The 17,405-nt window shown below is 39.5% G+C and overlaps 1 protein-coding gene across 3 annotated transcripts in view; it reads left to right on the top strand.

The window, feature by feature from the left end:
* The window catches only part of ZFR (zinc finger RNA binding protein), a 45,628-nt gene extending 40,122 nt beyond the window's left edge, over window positions 1–5,506 (top strand). For 2 of the 3 annotated variants that reach the window (XM_032205473.1, XM_032205472.1), the window contains exons 17-20: window positions 200–295; window positions 4,367–4,478; window positions 4,584–4,681; window positions 5,265–5,506. In XM_032205473.1, coding sequence (XP_032061364.1) covers window positions 200–295; window positions 4,367–4,478; window positions 4,584–4,681; window positions 5,265–5,444 — 486 coding nt within the window. In that variant the 3' untranslated portion in view covers window positions 5,445–5,506. Of the gene's footprint in view, window positions 1–199; window positions 296–4,366; window positions 4,479–4,583; window positions 4,682–5,264 lie in introns of those variants that run through there. The other variant, XM_032205474.1, reaches the window with a different exon arrangement.
* The last annotated feature ends 11,899 nt before the right edge of the window (window positions 5,507–17,405 follow it).

Genomic DNA, 17,405 nt, shown 5'->3' with positions numbered 1-17,405 from the left:
CTTTGACTTTTACAAGCTTAAATTACTAACCCTGTATAAAATACTGCTGTAAATGGCAGCTCATGGAATAAACTTGTAGAATGATTTGTTTCAATCTTGTATCTGAGCTTCCATTGAACAGTGGTGTTTTAGTCTTTCAACAAGGCCTATTTGCTGTAGGTGCTGGCATTGATTAATTTGATTTTGTATCGCTCTCAAGGCTAGAGCTAATGGTCTGCAGTCCTGTGTGATTATCATACGTATTCTTCGTGACCTCTGTCAGCGTGTTCCAACTTGGTCTGATTTTCCAAGCTGGGTGAGTAATACTGTTCCTGAATGAGTCTTTTCAATGCACATGGTGCTGCAAGTAGGGCACTGGAAAGTGTTAGCTGCAGTTAAGTGTAGAAGTAGTATGTTTTTTGTGCTTGTATTTACAGGGAATATAGAGGGTGCCTCTAAAAACATAATTTTCTGAAGTTTAGTCATTTGGAGCTGGAATTTTTCCAAAGGAATTCTCTTGTTCTTTGGAATTCTTTGTGTTTAGCATCCTTTTTCTAGATTTCAAGTGTTGTTTGTTTATTTTAACTTTATATAAATAAGTCTTTGTTTTGTTTTGTTTTACCACCTACTGGTGGTTAGAAATTCCTTGGGTTTTACTGAAACTGGTTTGAAGTGATGTCAGCTATGCCCAGGTACCTTTGTGATAACAGAAAGGTCACTTTACAGAACAAATCACAGTAATTCCTGTGATTGTTAATGTGACCATTCTCCAAGACGAAATACCACAGTGCTAGTCAGTGGATGTGTCAAAATTAGCATCTTTAATCATTATCACTTCGAAAAAGATCTGTAGGTTGAAACCATTTACTTCTGATAATGCCTGCAGCTGAGCATTCTTGTAGCATTGCTTTTGCATTGGTTATTTTAAAAGATGCCCTACAGGAGTGTAATTTGCTCTCCAGTCTGTGGACCAGCCAAAATTAGTCTGAAAGAAAATTTCAGAAATGTGTGTAGATAAACTGACTGTTTTGTTTCACAAACCAAATTGTGTTGCATTGTTCTGCTTCCCAGTATAAACTTTTCAGTTTTGACAAGAAGATCACTAACATTGTCAAGACAGTTTCAGTGGTTGATACTCTTTGAATGAGAAATGTGTTAGACTTTGAGACAATTCTATTAAATTCTGACAGTGATGATTTTTTTCTGGAAAAATATAGAAAAAGTTACATACTTTTTTTAAGTGTGAATAGTAATATATAGATATCATGCCAGTTTCTGTGCTACATGTCTGAAAGGTACACTGTATAAATACAGCATACAAAAGCTAGAAAATTATGTAACTGTCCTCTTAATTATCACTGTGATGCTGAGTTGCCAAAGAATAAAATCTGGTGTGCCTGCAGGAAAGCACCCTTACAGCTGTTGCAACACACATGAAGGTGAAGAACAAGGAATGTTGTTTCTTCTTTGTCACTTTGTCTGTTCTAAGGCACATCTAAAAGGAAAGAGAAGTGTGTGTGAAGTCTAGCTGCATCTTAATTCTCTACAAGAGTGTTCCCTGGTTTTCTGAATTGATTTTTGACAATGCTGATATGCATTGTCAAAATGTCAGTGATGTGAACCAGCACTGAAGTCTGTGTAGTCAGTAATTGTTGTGGCCTACTGGCAAAGTCTTACTGACAAGGCAGTTACAGAATGAAAAATTGTGATTTTAAATACCTGTAATTTATGCTGGTCACAGATTGAATTTCACAGATTGAAGAAACATATGTATTTTTCTGAATACAGAACTTGTTCTGACCTGTATGCTAGAAGCCTGTTACAAGTCAAGGAGCTTTTCAAAAAGAACCTAAGTGCTTCTAATAATAGAAAGTCTTAGGAAGCTTAAACACAGACATTCATAGCACCATCCTTATTTACCTAAAAATAAAAACTAAATTGGAAGAATTTTGTCAACTTCCTGCATGTTAGAAGGAATGACTATTCAGGACTTACAGGTACCTTAAAGGAGGTTGTAGCGAGGTGGGGGTTGGTCTGTTCTCCCACATGCCTGGTGACAGGATGAGAGGGAATGGGCTAAAGTTGGGCCAGAGGAGGTTTAGGTTGGATATTAGGAAGAACTTCTTTATGGAAAGGGTTGTTAGGCATTGGAATGGGCTGCCCAGGGAAGTGGTTGAGTCACCATCCCTGGAGGTCTGTAAAAGATGTTTAAATGTAGAGCTTAGTGCTATGGTTTAGTGGAGGACTGGTTAGTGTTAGGTCAGAGGTTGGACTGGATGATCTTGGAGGTCTCTTCCAACCTAGATGATTCTGTGATTTTCCAGACTTGAAATCCAGGACCTTACATGTACATGAACACTAGGGCATTGTCCTCAGGTTTTTGGTTGCAAAACAAGTGAATAAATGCAAAAACTTGTTTTGTTTTTTAAATTTACTGATGTGTTTTGCTTCATATCTGAAAACAGCTAAGTTACTGTGGATAGTACTCCAAAGCTTGGTCCTCAGTGATCCAGTGGAACTATGGAAATGCCTCGCACAGGAATTGAAATTTATTAGTTAAACAGAGCTAAAATGGAAAGGAATGAGCACCCTTAATGAAGAATTGTAATCAACACTGACTGTAATTAGTTGCACGTGTCAGAATGTGCATTTACTCTTACAAAGTGAAAATAAAAGGCAGCGTTTGAAAAAGTGTAAACTCAGAGGAAGGGGAAAAAAAGACATTGTTTGAAAATGAGACTTGCAAATGAAGTGGTATTGAAACATCTGTTCAGTGCTGAAAAAGCTAAGGAAAGCTATTCCTTGCCATTGCAAATCTTTTTAACAGTTTTCTGAAAAAAATACATAAAATAGGCCTATAATAAAAAGAAGCAATGGAAATGATCACAGAGGGGGGAAAAAAAAAAAAAGAGAGAGAATTTAAAATACACCTTTTAAAATGATCATTTAAACAATTTCTGATGTGTAAATTTTTGAAAATCTGTTGATCAATAAGATTTTTTTTTAAATTGTTTAACATCTGAGTTAGTATTAGCTTAGGTCCAGAAAAAAATTGCTGTGAACTTCAGTTTTGTTAAACCAAGGAAGTAGTAGCGATTTAGATTAAACTTCAAAAGACACTTACATTTTTGATGATTTGAGTTTTTGTGTTCTTATAGGAAAAAAAATATTTTTTGTCATAGTCTGTTACTGTCATTAGATACGCTGTGTGCTGTTTATTCCTCTGGCTGCCAGGTTTAGATAACCCATCATTTTTCAAGCGTTCTAAAAAAGTTGTTGGACAAATTGGCTACCTGTCATACAGTATGTTATCTTATAAATTTCTAAAAGACTTTTGGGCAATCTCTGATGAGAAGAGGCATGTCCACATTGGTAGTCAATGTTAATCTTGCCCCAGCTTTCTTCTATTCATTCTATGCATTTTTTTTCTATTTTAACTGAAATTGTTTTGTGATGTGTAATGTTCTTCAAAATTTCTACATCAATTTAACTGAAATTGTTTTGTGATGTGTAATGTTCTTCAAAATTTCTACATCAAAAGTTGTTGAGTGAACCTAATGAGGTTCCACAAGTTCAGGTGCAAGGTGCTGCACCTGGGTCAGGGCAATCCCAGACAAGAACACAGACTGGGAGAAGAACCCACTGAGAGCAGCCCTGCATAGAAGGACTTGGGGGCTCTGGTGGACAAAAAGCTTGACAGGAGCCAGCAGTGTGTGCCTGCAGCCCAGAAGGCCAACTGCGTCCTGGGCTGCAGCAACAGAGGGGTGGGCAGCAGGTGGAGGGAGGGGATTGTGCCCCTCTGCTCTGCCCTGGTGAGGCCCCACCCAGAGTGCTGCATCCTGAGCTGGGGCCCCCAGCTCAAGAAGGATGTGGGGCTGTTAGAGTGGGTCCAGAGGAGGGCCAAGAAGGTGCTCAGAGGGCTGGAGCACCTCTCCTGTGAAGAAAGGTTGAGAAAGCTGGGGTTGTTCAACCTAAAGAAGAGAAGGCTCCAGTGTGACCTTATTGCAGCTTTTCAGGTGCTTACAAAAACGATAGTGACTTTTTGCTCAGTTAGATAATGACAGAACAAAGAGAATGGTTTTAAATTAAAAGATGGGAGATTAAATTAGAGGTCTGGAGGAAATTCTTCACTAGAGGGAGGTGAAGCACTGGAACAGGTTGCCCAGAGAGGTTGTGGATGCCCCATCCCTAGAAGTGTTCAAGGTGAGGTTGGACAAGGCCCTGAGCAACCTAATCTAGTGGGCACCCTGCCCATGGCAGGGTGGTAGCAGCTAAATGATCCTTCCAAAGCAAGCCATTTTATGAAAAATTCCGTATAGAACAAGAGTAGCAGCTTTTTTCTGTTTTGATCAGTCTTCTTCATTAGCCGGTTTTCTTATTGTTACAGGCTATGGAGTTGCTTGTAGAAAAAGCAATCAGCAGTGCTACCGGACCACAGAGTCCTGGGGATGCACTTAGAAGAGTTTTTGAGTGTATATCTTCAGGAATCATCCTTAAAGGCAAGTTGAATTCGATCAATGTACTTAATGCTGAAGTAATATAAAATAAGTAGTCGTGGTCACAATAAGGTAGAGATGTGCTACTAACAAGCCTAACCATTCTAGGTGGTCCTGGCCTTCTGGATCCTTGCGAAAGAGACCCTGTTGATACACTTGCTGTAATGACAGATCAGCAACGAGAAGATATTACTTCAAGTGCACAGGTAAGGGAGAGTATGTGTAACATTACTAAAATTGAAGGCATTTGTTGTTTGTTTTTGAATGAGGCTATGTGTACATGAATTTTCCTTTCTTATAAGAACATAGTCCAGTTTTTTAGATGATGATCCTGAAGCTAAGCAATGAAAATGTCACAGGATAGGATGCAGAGCAGTATTGTGTTTTGCACTAAAATAGCTGTGACAAGTTTGAAGCACTCCTTTCTGTATATGACCATAAGGATGCTCTGTCTACAGCAGTATTCTATTAGATTTAAAATGATGTTGGAACTTAAGATTGTATAAATAAATTTGTTTAAATTTTAATATTTATCCATTTATAGTAATGACCAGTCACACAGCTGAATAGCTCACTGACTATGTTGAAGTTGAGATGCTGGATTTTGTACAGAAGCAACAAATGTGACACGCATATATTAAATACTTTGTTGACATTGTGGGAAGGAAAAGGATGGATAGTGAGAGCTAAGGATGATACTATCTTACACAGTTTCTTCATTGTTTGACAAAGTACTCAAAACTGACATTTGCTTCTAACTGAAATGTCTTCTTTATTTCCTTTTCATAGTTTGCATTGAGACTCCTTGCATTCCGTCAGATACACAAAGTTTTAGGAATGGATCCATTACCACAGATGAATCAACGCTTCAACATCCATAACAATCGTAAAAGGAGAAGGGACAGTGATGGGGTTGATGGATTTGAAGCAGAGGGAAAAAAAGACAAAAAAGATTATGATAACTTTTAAAAAAAGTTTGTCATTTTATTCTAGGATTGAAGGTGATAAAAAGTCCATTTGTTGCCTTGCTTTTACTTCATTCATAATAATGTCTGTTTAAAACATCCAAAACTAACTTGGGGATTAGATTTGGAAGAGAACAACCTAGCTCTTCTTTGAGATTCTGAACATGGTAATGGATGTGCCGTATCAGACAAATTATGGATGGAAAGACTACAAATGGAAACTCTGTCCTTGGAAAAAAAAAATAGTTTGAGGTTTTTACTTTCATTGCATTTTCTTTAAATGTGTTGCTAACTTTAGTAACTTTTCTTCTTTTTTTGTCCTTTTTTTTTAATTAAGAAGTGTGTTGTCTTACCTTGACTGTATTTAATGCAGCCTTTGTGCTTCTGTTGCTGTGTGTATTTTGACATTTTATTTAGAAGTTTTTTTGTTTGCCCTTGACACTAGTTGTATAAGTTACTTTGTGTTAGATAGTATAAACTGTTCCCTTCCCAATTAATATTTCACAGAACTTTTCTTTTTTTTGTAAAGTGAGACTGCAGGATTATGTTTTTTTTTTCATAAATGTGAAGGGGTTACAACACAATTATCCTGCCATTTGAGTGCTCAGAATTAAATGTTTTTGCCAATCTTGTGGCATTTGTCTTCTTAGTGTGATATAACGGTGTAATTAAGACAAATTTGTGTTAATCTAATCAAGTTTGCCGTTAGTTGTGCATTAGCAGTATAAAAGCTAATATATACAGTATGGTCTTGCAACAGTTTTAAAGCAGCTGCATAATTGATCAAAGTTTTGCATGACGTTTTTGTTTTTAATAGAAGGGCTTTTAAAACTATAATTTTAGATTAAATGCGTAGTTCTTCTTATGATTGACTTTGTGACATAGCAAGGCCAAAAAATAACTTTCTGAATTTCTTTTCTCAACGTATAAGCAGAAGCGGGCATTTCCCATTTGGACAAAGTTTGTCATTCTTTTCAAACAACTTTGTCAATATGATATTAATGCCTCTCAGCCCTTAACAAATAAATGTTTGTCATATCAGTGCCTGTGAGGTTATTCCTTATAGCTATTCCTGTATAAAACTTCTGTGATTTTTTTTCGATATTCAAATTTTAAAAGTGAAGTATTACTAAGTGAAGGTTATCAAAGAAAAAACCCAGAAAATTATTTGATGTGGCCATAGTGTATGCTTATGTCTCTTTCAAAAAGCTAAATATAGCAGTGGTGTAAGTAAAGTTACATCATACTGTTGATGTATGCTCTGGTACACAGGTGTGATTTGTTGTCACAGCACTACAGTGGAATACTCGAATAAAAACTAAAATTTATTAAATGACTTAAATTCATTATACACTGGAAACTGAAGTTTCAATTACTCTGTTCAATGTGTATTACGCTTTGTTGCAAACCCATAAAACACACAGATAACATAGACTAACATTCCGGTATCTAATCACTGGCTGTATGAGAGTGTGAGGCATCACAACTATCATTTGTTATTTCTGATAGTTTATTAAAAAAAAACCCTTTTGTTCCAGTTTGTGGTTGATTTTATCTTTGACCTTTTTAAATAAAATAAGTTTTGGAGTAGGGGGATACTTTTGTCTTGCAACACCCACTGCTAACAGCATGGGTCTGTGGAATGCAAATAAAATATTTTAGAAAATAGAAGTGGTCTTAAAGAAAAATGTTAATACAGTGTTCTTCAAGTATCAGAGTGCAATTTTAAAAGGAGTGAGTATTAGTGGTAAGCAAATAAAGAGAAAACATTCTCATTGTAAGTAAGTTTTCTTAAATAATTTCAATATCAGAAATAAAATAATTAGTGTGTGCTTTAAAATTCCTGTAAAAAAATAAAAAAGATTACACTAGTTTCTGTTGTCCAGCCTTGAGGCGTAACTTCCAAGTGTGTGCTTGTGCTTAGTCTTTTTTCTTTTTTTTTTTAAGAGGGGGATATCTTGCTGCCATAGTGTCTAGTTAGCCATTACTATTTATTTTGAAAGCTACAGGTGCTATTCGTGTGGCTAGTTCAACTCCATACCAAAGTTTCTTTCCTCATAAAGCTAAAACTTGTCTATTCAGGCATGGGACCCTAACTTTAGGATTAAAAAGGTCAAAGATGTTATTTTGGTTTTCCTGTATTTTTGTTCTGCTGGCTTTTATCTCTTAACCAGTTTCTGGATCTTTCGAAATATTGTATACTTAAAGTGATTCCACATTAAATACAAAGCTGTGACCATGATTTTTGCGCTGTGTGGTGAAGAGTTAATTTCGGTTTCTTCCTGTTTTTCCTGCCCGTTTTAATGGGCTGTTTTCACTAGGTAACTACTGGCTCTGGAAAAACTAAGAATGGAAAAGCAACATTTTAAAATGTACAGAGATAGTTTTGACTTTTAAGTACATTGTGTGCTTAGGGAGACAAAACTTCCATTCTTTTTCTTTCTTTTCTCTGAAGGCTGTAAGCTGAAGAGTTTTCTAGCCAGAAAGGCTACAAATCAAATTTCTCCTGATCGATTATTTTGTAAATCTTCTCAAGAGTTTTTCATTATTTTTTATTCAGTGTGGTATTTCTCAGACCTTTTCAAATGAAACAGGTAACAAATCTTTTGGGGATGGGGAAGAAATCCAAGGTTTGTCATCTGTAGTATAGTGTTACCACAAAGGTTCTCAACCAAATAAAAATCAGGCTTAATTCTGTAAGTATCTGTTAATTTTGTACCCATTTTGTACCATTTTCTCATTTGAATTTATGAAAATTGCAATTGTACATATAAGTTCATAGTACTGTTCCCAGTTGTTCATTGGACTGCTTTCTGATGTTGACCTTCTGCATTTTAAGAAATGCTACCCTAATAATACTTGGCAAGTGTAAAGTTCCTAACGGTAGTGTGCATCATTTTTCATAGCTATCAGATTGGCAGCAGGGGATTTTTGTCCTACACAGTGCATACTTTCCCACTTAATGTTGCCTTAACATACCAGCATTAGAAATGGTCATCTAATTAATACAATTGTTTTCTTAAACTGTTTTGCAAATCCATGTCTATTAATATTCTGAAGCCAGTGATTAATTAATTGAAGGATAGTTTAAATTTAGAGGCTCAGCATAGCTTAATTATATTCAAATACATTCTACATCAATCCTATTTCAAATTGATGTCCTAAAATCCAAAGACACATAGAAGGTATCAAGAAATAGCTATTAATTTTTGAAGTTTCCTACATTTGAAAATGTTAAGTTTGCAGAATGGAGCAGCTGACAAAGATAAAATAAATCATTTACAGCAGAAGGTTACTTCATCATTAAAAAGGAGATTAAAAGTCTTGTTTCTACATGAGTCATAAACATTGCTCCTTACATAAGCCTTTTTTCTTTCCTCTTCTGCATACTGTGTCATGTTTACGTCAATTGTATGCATATGATTAGGAAGCTCTCTAGAATATGAGATACCTTCGTCACAGATTTAACTGCAGGCATATGTTTAGATTTATCAGTAATCTGCTGGTTCTGCAAGTTAACGGTTTGCTATTAGGACAGGAAGCTGAGCTGTATTGCTGACAATGCAAGTCAGAACATTATGAGAGAGGTTAAGATGCCTCAACACAAGGGTTAAGTGCTATTTTATGTGCTCCTAAGGTATGTGGTGCTGCAAAAGGGGACAGGTTTTGCAGAAGTCTGACTGTATCAGCCAGCCCTGTATGTATATTTCAGTACATGACATATAAAATGGCATTGTTTAGCTATGTATTGTACCATGTATTCATTTCCATGATAGAAAAGTGTTGGTATTTTTACCTTTTTAGAGTTTGTGCCAGTGTGGTCCAGAGCATTGCCAGTATAGTCACATGAAACAGCTACAGCGAGGCTGGATAATCATGGAGAAAGCACTGGCATTAGCAATGTTGTGTGCTTGTCACAGAAGGAGGGGAAGCTCAAATGCCTGTGATAATTAAATACCATGCCGATTTGTCCCAGTAATGATGGTCGTTTTTTTAAGCATCTGTTCTGTGATTTACTTCTGTCCAAGGTTTTAAGAATACATAGGAATCATGGTCTACAGCTCCCTCACGAGGGGAGCGGAGGGGCAGGCGTTGAGCTCTGCTCTCTGGGGACAGCGACAGGACCCGAGGGAACGGCATGGAGCTGGGACAGGGGAGGGTCAGGCTGGGGGTTAGGGAAAGGGTCTGCACACAGAGGGTGGTCGGGCACTGGGACGGGCTGCCCACAGCAGTGATCACAGCACTGAGCTGCTGGAGCTCAAGAAGCATTTGGACAAGGCTCTCAGATGCATGGACTGATTTTTGGGTGGTCCTGTGTGCAGCCAGGAGCTGGGCTTGGTGATCCTTGTGGGTTCCTTCCAAACTGGGATATTCTGTGATTCTACGAATCATTGACTTGACATTTTTCTCTTCCAAGCTATTTTAGTAACTTTTTTAAACATACAATGGCTAACTTGGTTGGATTGTGTTCTTACTGCTTAAATGGAGTAAGAAAGTTGCTCTTCCAGCACATGAGGGACTAATTGTTTCTAATCATTTACAAAAAACATTTATCACCCATATAAATATTTAACCTGTACAAACGTGCACATGAATTTTCCTGTTTCTTATATTGAGCAATCAGCTTTCTGTGGCCACATCTCGAGAATGTCACCCAACAGTCTTTTTCCAGTCCCAAACATATTGTTTCTGATAATGTGGCTTATTTCAAGTTCATTATGATTTTGGTGCCCTTTTGCAGAAACAAGGATGTACACATTTAAGCAGGAAAAAGAAGTAGGATTTTAATGAATTATGAGAAGGGGAAAGAAACTGAGTAAAACAGTATCACAACAGAACTTGTTAAATGGTTCCAGTTGAATAAATTAAATGAGGAAGGCTTTTTGCTGGAGAACTACCAATGAAATCTAAATGCAAAACTGAAGAAAAGTGATGTCAAGTACTAAAACAGATCACTATAAATATAAATAGTGCAGCAACATGAAGGCTCTGTCTCATGCAGAGAGAAGGGCCAGTGCAGTATGTAATTTGCCACCTGTGGCAACTACTGCAGTGCTCTACTAAAGCGTCAAAGACAAAAAGTGCCAGGTTATTGAGGAGGTTGAGACTGAAATGGTTTAAGCTGGTCACCGTTCATGTGCTTGGGGGGGGAAATGAAAGGGAAGACGAAGAGAGGGGGCTGAGCTTCCATATGCATCCATCTTACTTAGCAGGCAAAGCTGTACGTCTGGCATTCATGCCTTGTTCTGCTACGTTTGAATGAAGGGAGAATCTGAGAGCAGTGGTTAAAAAAAAATAAAATAAAATCTGAAATCAAGATGCTGCAGAGCCAAAAAAATTGCATTTTTATGCAGGAGGAAATCAGCCGCCTCAGCTGGGCAGATGCTTGAAACGTGTCCGTGTGCTCAGAACAGCAGAGAGCGCTCTTGTCATTAGCAGCAGCTGCCCTCTGGCAGGGGACGGTTAATTCTCACATCGCTGCGACGAGCACGAGGCGAAAACTGTGATCTTTCAGCTACTCCGGTGTTCCTCTATTGAGAAGGGTGCACTTAAAAAAAAAAAAAAAAAAAAAAAAAAAAAAAAGGAGAGAGAGGGAAAGAAAAAAACGCCAAAATACACTCTCGATGCATCAAAGTTGCCATGGCAGCAAAATCCAATCACTGCTAGTGCATAAGAGGAGATCAGTGGTTAGAAGCCCAGGCAGGACTACCTCATGAATAAATTAGAAGCAAATACTTTCTGGGGTAAGGAAATGAAGCATTTCAGCAAGTAGGTTTGGGAGAAGAGCGATTCAATTTGTCCAGAGTCACTTTGGAGCTGCAAAGAAGAAATGAGCTCTAGAAGTTTTCCCAGGTAAATAGAGATTCACATTGAGAAAGAGGCTACAGATGAAGACTTGAGAAAATGTGCTTCAGAAGAATCTGTCTTGCAAGTCACTGGGAACAGGAAGAGAGGCATTTTAGATGTAATTCCTGTACGAAGAGACAGCGTATTTCTGCATTCTTGCAGCCATTTCTCAAGAAATGTCTTGCAGCTGTGTTTGTTGTCTGCCTCTTGTGCTGTCAGGGGTGAATTCAGGATAATGGATTCAGGATAAGCATTCCTCATGTGGCAGTGGTAAATCATAAACCAGCATTCTGGATGCCTCAACTAATGTTCCCGGCATGCTGTCCAGTATATCCAAAAGCATAAGATGTGCCAGTTTACAAGCTGCACAACCAATTCAGAACTCATATAACAAGAGCAGCCAGAGCAGAAGTGTTTCCTAAAGAGCAGCAAAGCAAAATCAGAGAAAGCAAACCTGAATGCCATGGGCTTGGAACAAAGCCCTCACAAGAAACTTCCATACACCCTCTCTGCTCTTTTATGTGTTTTCCCCGAGGAATAGCCCCTCTACAAATGTCACCCATGCATTAGGGAAAAAAAAAAAAAAAAAAAAAAAAAAAAATTAAATAAAGTAACTAACTTCCCTGGCAAAACATTCTGGAAGCGCAGGCAAATGCTGGGTTCCCCAAGACAAACAGCCAGATTTCCAAATACCCATCTGACATCCAAGTGTGCCAAACCCAGTGCAGGCATCACCACTGCCATGGTTTAAGTCTAGAAAATTTGGTCAAGAAACTTTCCACATGAAAAGTAGAACTGAAAAACCACAGTAATTCCAGAGAAAAATGTTCTAGCAAATGGAAGACAGTTGCTAACATGGAAGAATATATGGTATTAGCAGATTTCTTTTACAAGATCTGCTTCTGTTGCAATGGTTTGCTCCTTCAACAACTCATTTTCCTAGCAGTATACCTTACTTAGATGAAGGTCATTTTGGAGACAAGGACAAAAATGGGAAGCTAGATCCAGTCCCTAGACTCACATTTGTGTATTACCATCAGTTTCTGCTAAAAGACACATAGCTTTCCTTAATGGGTGAGTTTATGCCTGTTTCTTAAATTATCCATGTTGGAATTTTTAGTTACAGCAACTGTATGGGAACTGGGGATGACAACAGGAGTGCTGGGCTGGATGGCTTCTGTCAATACCCAAGATACGCGATTACTGTGAGTCACACATGCATTTTTCATTGGGAAATCAAATCCAAGAGTATGTCAAGGGCTTAGCAGGCAAATTAAAACAAACACATGTTTTGCTTCAGTCATGCATTACATACAATTTTTACTGATAAAGTAGAAAACCGAAGAGACAGGACATTGTTAGCACAAGCTTCAACTCTGTGTCTGCTTTACAAAGAGAAGAGGCTCCTGTCTCGAGCAAACACTGAATATTTCTCCCTACTGGTGTGCTGGAACCTGCCTGTCCTGTCCTGTCTGACTCAGATGCCGGACGGTTCTCTCTGACTTCTCCCAGAGCGAGACCACTCAGCCATCAGGAAGAGTCCTGCAAGGAACAGCTATTGAGCTAGATGGACCACATTCTCACCTGGTGATGGATAGCTAGAAATCTTCCCCAGGAAATTTCTGTCCACATTGTATTTGGAGAAGTTACTTGGGCAGAAAGAACCTGGGCTGCCTGGTAACTCTAGAAAGAATTCCTTGGCAGCTTTTTCCATCACCCTTCTCAGGGACTGACATCCAGACTGGGAGCTGAATGTTTCTCTTTCCTTACCTGGGGTTCATTCCAAGGCAGAAGAACAGACTCAGGCTCTTTGATGCCAGTAGATCTGTGTCTACACTTATTTTCTTGTTTTATAACAATCCTTAGCAGGTCCCTTTGCCTGCAGGTTGAGAAAAAATGACGTTGGGAGGCAAGCCCTGACGTAACTGCCTCATATCCAGTCCTGGCATAGGCTTGCTCCTGAGGCATGGCTAGAGAGAATAAGTGTACAGCTTGATGTAATTTGGATTCAGAGCCTTTGGAGAATAAAACAAAGGTATACCACACAACAAAGATGACTCAGCATGCCCAAGTAATTGCGTTTGCTTTCAGGAGAGCTAAAAAAAGGTGGAGAACTTCCCTAGCTCCTGTGGTTTTTGTTTCTGATGCATGTGCTTCCTTGGGTGATTAGAGATATTAGTTACTTCCTCTTCTCCCACTTAAAGCTAAGAAAAGGAGGTGGTTCTGCTAATAGAAGTGAAGTACTTTGTTCCCTCAATTTTCACAGCTCTCATAGCAATATTTTGCTTTTTATTCTCAAGTTTAAAACATGAAATTCCCAAGTACGTCTGTATGACTCCAGTAAACACTCTGCTTCAGGGTGTGTTCTCAGCAGTGAACACCTCCGTCCTAATCTTCATTATGTTGTTGTTAATAAAGTCTTGCATTCATGTTTTGGCAGATGAACCCCAAATGGCACGTGAACCCTCCTGGTAATTGGTGGGATGCTCTCATGGCATCTCTCTACTGCCTTTTAATACCTGGCTTGATACTTGACCAGGGCTTAAAAAATCTCAGTTTCTTCAATGGGCTCTGGAAGGCCCTTGTAAAGCAAAAATATTTAGTAATTAGGGGATGGAACATTTAGTATTTAGGGGATGGATGCAAAATTGTAATGGCCTGCATCACTAGGGCTGAAGGAACTGCTGTTTGCCATCTGAGTAATGACAAATGGCCACATGGGACCTCCCAGACAGTTTCACTTCAGAAGTTAAAATGGATCTCTTCAGCGACCTTCAGAGAGGAACCAGGCATATCCTGCCCCAGAGCTGAGTCAGAGGATGGTGCAGGAGTTGTAGCAAGAGGGCTCTGCCGAGGAAAGCTGCTACAGTGCTGCTTTGCCTTTACTGGAGGATTTTTTTTTCATGGTCTGCAACAGTGTCACCTCTCAGACATGCACACACAACCCTCCCTAGAGAAATTCCCAACAATGAATAGAAAACGTTACTGAAAAATGTAAGTACACTATGCAGCCAGTGCAACAGAAGGAAAACACAAAAGATTAATATAGGAGGACAGCATTACACAATCTCTGACCATATACTCAGTACCTGAGAGTAAAAACAAGAGCTCCAAGCTCCAAATGCTACCTTGAAGTTCACTATGAAGGTGCCAGACTGTGAAGGAAGAAATCTGAACTGAGTTTGGGAACCAGGTCCCAGAGGACATCTGAAAGCACCTGCAGATGAAAGTGTCAATCCAGCACTAAAGACATTGCTTTATAATCTTCTTTCATCTGCTTCTTACTTTGATAGAACTCTCTCAATTTATATAAAGCTAAGACTTTTAATATGAAATTGTCTTAACCTGTGTAGAGCAGAGACAGCTGCTGGTTGTTTATGGGCAGACAGATTCGCTGACCTTTACCCAAAGGACATGGCAGTACATTTCTCATTTCCATTTTTTTTTTCTTCTGGTAATTTCCAGTAATCTGATATCCAGGTTAGGATTAAGTCTTCCACATTTCTTGCACACTGTTTTCAGCTACTTTAATGTGGTCTCGTACCTTTTAATATAATAAACTATGAGTTACTTAATTGAGCAATGCAAATAGGGAGTATCAGACTCACTGTGGCTGATCTCTGGATACTCAGGGTAAATCCAACACTTTTGGGATACCTCCTGCCTCCTAAGCATGCATGGCCATCTGCAATGCTCTGGGGAGTATCAGCCCAATTATACTCTAGAAATATCCAGATTTCACACCTAAGGACAACTTTTCTTGTAATGCTCAGACAGGAGTAAAACAAGAAAAGTCCTACAATTCTATCTGGGTAGCTTTTCTGGAAGAAAAAAAAAAAAAAAAAAAAAAAAAAAAAAAAAAAGGTTCAGGAGACTTTTATAAATAGGAGCTTTCTCATTGTGAGTCTCTCCTTCCAGCTGCGACTTCAAAATCTTTACCTGTGTCACCACTGGAAGTGCATTTTCTGGAAGCAGCCTCTGGATCCAGCCCTGGTGAGGGCTCCAAGGGGCAGCACAGCCACAGAGTCCTGCCAGTGATTTCCCATCCTGGAACAGAAGCTCTGCATCCCTCTGTGCCTTTGCAGGTCTACAGTAGGGCAAAGCATCCCTCTGTTTTCTTCAAAATAAGGAAGTAGGGAGGGTCAGATGTAGTCATTCAAGCGTGCTCAGTGCTCAGGAATGGATTTTACTGCTCACTTTGTTAAACCTGCCTAACCTAGAAAGTCTGTGGGTAACAGGGAGGAGAACTGTATCTCCATGAATGTAGATGAAGAGTGGGTGCCAAGCTGGGCTGCTCTCTGAATCTCCTTCCTTGGAGTCCTGAAGAATGACGGCAAGGCATTTCTGCCATCACAAACAATTCAATTAATAGATCTTTGACTTGACTCCAGATCTGATTTGGCAGGAGACAAACATTCAGATCCTTCCCAAGAGAGGACATGTCTCCCAGCAGAAGTGTTGCCACAACACCAGTTTTAAACACCCAGAGGCTACTAACTCAGGTTGCGGGTGGGCTTGGCTTGAAGATCAGCAGAGAGGCTGAAATGTGGCATAAAGCCGTATTCGGTGATCTTCGCCAACTGCACTCCAGCCAGTGCCTGGGATAATGCCTTATGCAGGCTGTGTGGGACCCACAGAGCCAACAGAACCCTGACAAGGAGGGAGAAAAAAGAAAACAGGAGATACGATTTGTTGTAGCTCAGAAGATCTCTGAAAGTGAGCTGATAGGAAAGCTGCAGACAGCTCCTTTGTGGGCCCCCTTCATCAGCTGCTCCACCGATCCCTGGGCACAGCTGGGAATTCGGCCCAAGGAATTACTCAAATTCATGGCATGTAAGTTTTTTAAACAAAGTAATCCCTGTTCATGGGAAGAGCGGAGCTGCTCTGTGAGTTTCCCTCCTGCGGACGGCTTTGTAGAGGTAAATACTGCAATTATATTTTTAGAAAGAATGCAAAATATCAGGAGCAGGTTTAAAAAAAAAAAAAAAAAAAAAAAAAAAGGATAAAATGAGGGCAATGAAATACCAGATGTCCTTCAACCCCCGTGGACAAGCTAGAATTTGACTCTTTACAAAGTTTTACTCTCACATTTGCATGATTGTCATTGACATGCATCCAAATTTGAATTAATTTAAATGACAGCACTTGATCTGCTCACTTTTATCTTGAAATGGACTGAAAGTTGGTGGAAGCACGGAACTAGACTTGGAATTTGGGTGTTACATGAGACGACAGACAGCAAGAATACACCACCCCAGGAACCAGCTTTGATTTTTCTGAACACTCCTCATGTATCTTGCAGATTTTGAGAAAGGGAGAAGACAGCGCAAAGAGGTCCTCAGGAGGAGGTGAAAGGGAATGGAGCCCCTGGTGCCCTGTAGTTTGTTGGAGCATAGTGACTTTGGGTGGCAGCTGGCCTTTTTAGATACATATGCACTTTCCTGAGGGAAGTTACCTTGCCTGCCTTAGCAGCATTGTTTCTTCCATTCTAAAAACATGAAAACCCAGAGATCTAAATCTGGCCCTCAAATTACTGGAAAAGAGCTTCAAATCTCTTCTGCAGTGGGTTCTGCCCAGCACAGAGGAGTCCTGGGGAGCAAGCCCCCAGACAGAGCACTCCTGCTTGCCCCTATCCTCTGCTCCTACTTTCTATCTGGGGGGTGGACACGGGGCTGTGGGGCTGTTTGGCTAATGTGAAGCAGTGGCCACATTCCGATTTTTTGGATGCTGGGCTTTTTTGATGAGAAGTTGAAGAAAGAATTCCCATGTGCTCTGTGGGAATTAAAGCTCCTTTTGCACTTTCCATCCGAGTCAAGACTCTGGCCCAGTGTCAAAACATCCCTTCCATATGTGCTATGCCATCGAACAGCTGCTTTTTGCCTTAGGCTGCTGTAAAGTCAGGGAGTGCTTTGAGGTAACCTTGCGATTGCCACCCTAACTCCCAACCCTTATTTATTTTTTTTTTTAAATGTATTATCCTGTTTCTTTGCATATATCCCAGTTTTTCCCTCCCCCTGGACTTACACCAACCAGTGTAATGTCATGGGCCACGCAGCCGAGAGCAGAGGCAGCGCACAGGAATGGGGTGGGAGCAGCTGTGGGGAGAAACACAAGAGCG

Source organism: Aythya fuligula, chromosome Z (genome assembly GCF_009819795.1).
Source record: "Aythya fuligula isolate bAytFul2 chromosome Z, bAytFul2.pri, whole genome shotgun sequence".
NCBI classification, from domain to species: Eukaryota; Metazoa; Chordata; class Aves; order Anseriformes; family Anatidae; genus Aythya; species Aythya fuligula.
Note: the sequence above shows the minus strand (reverse complement) of the source record. Positions and strands in the feature narration are given on the sequence as shown.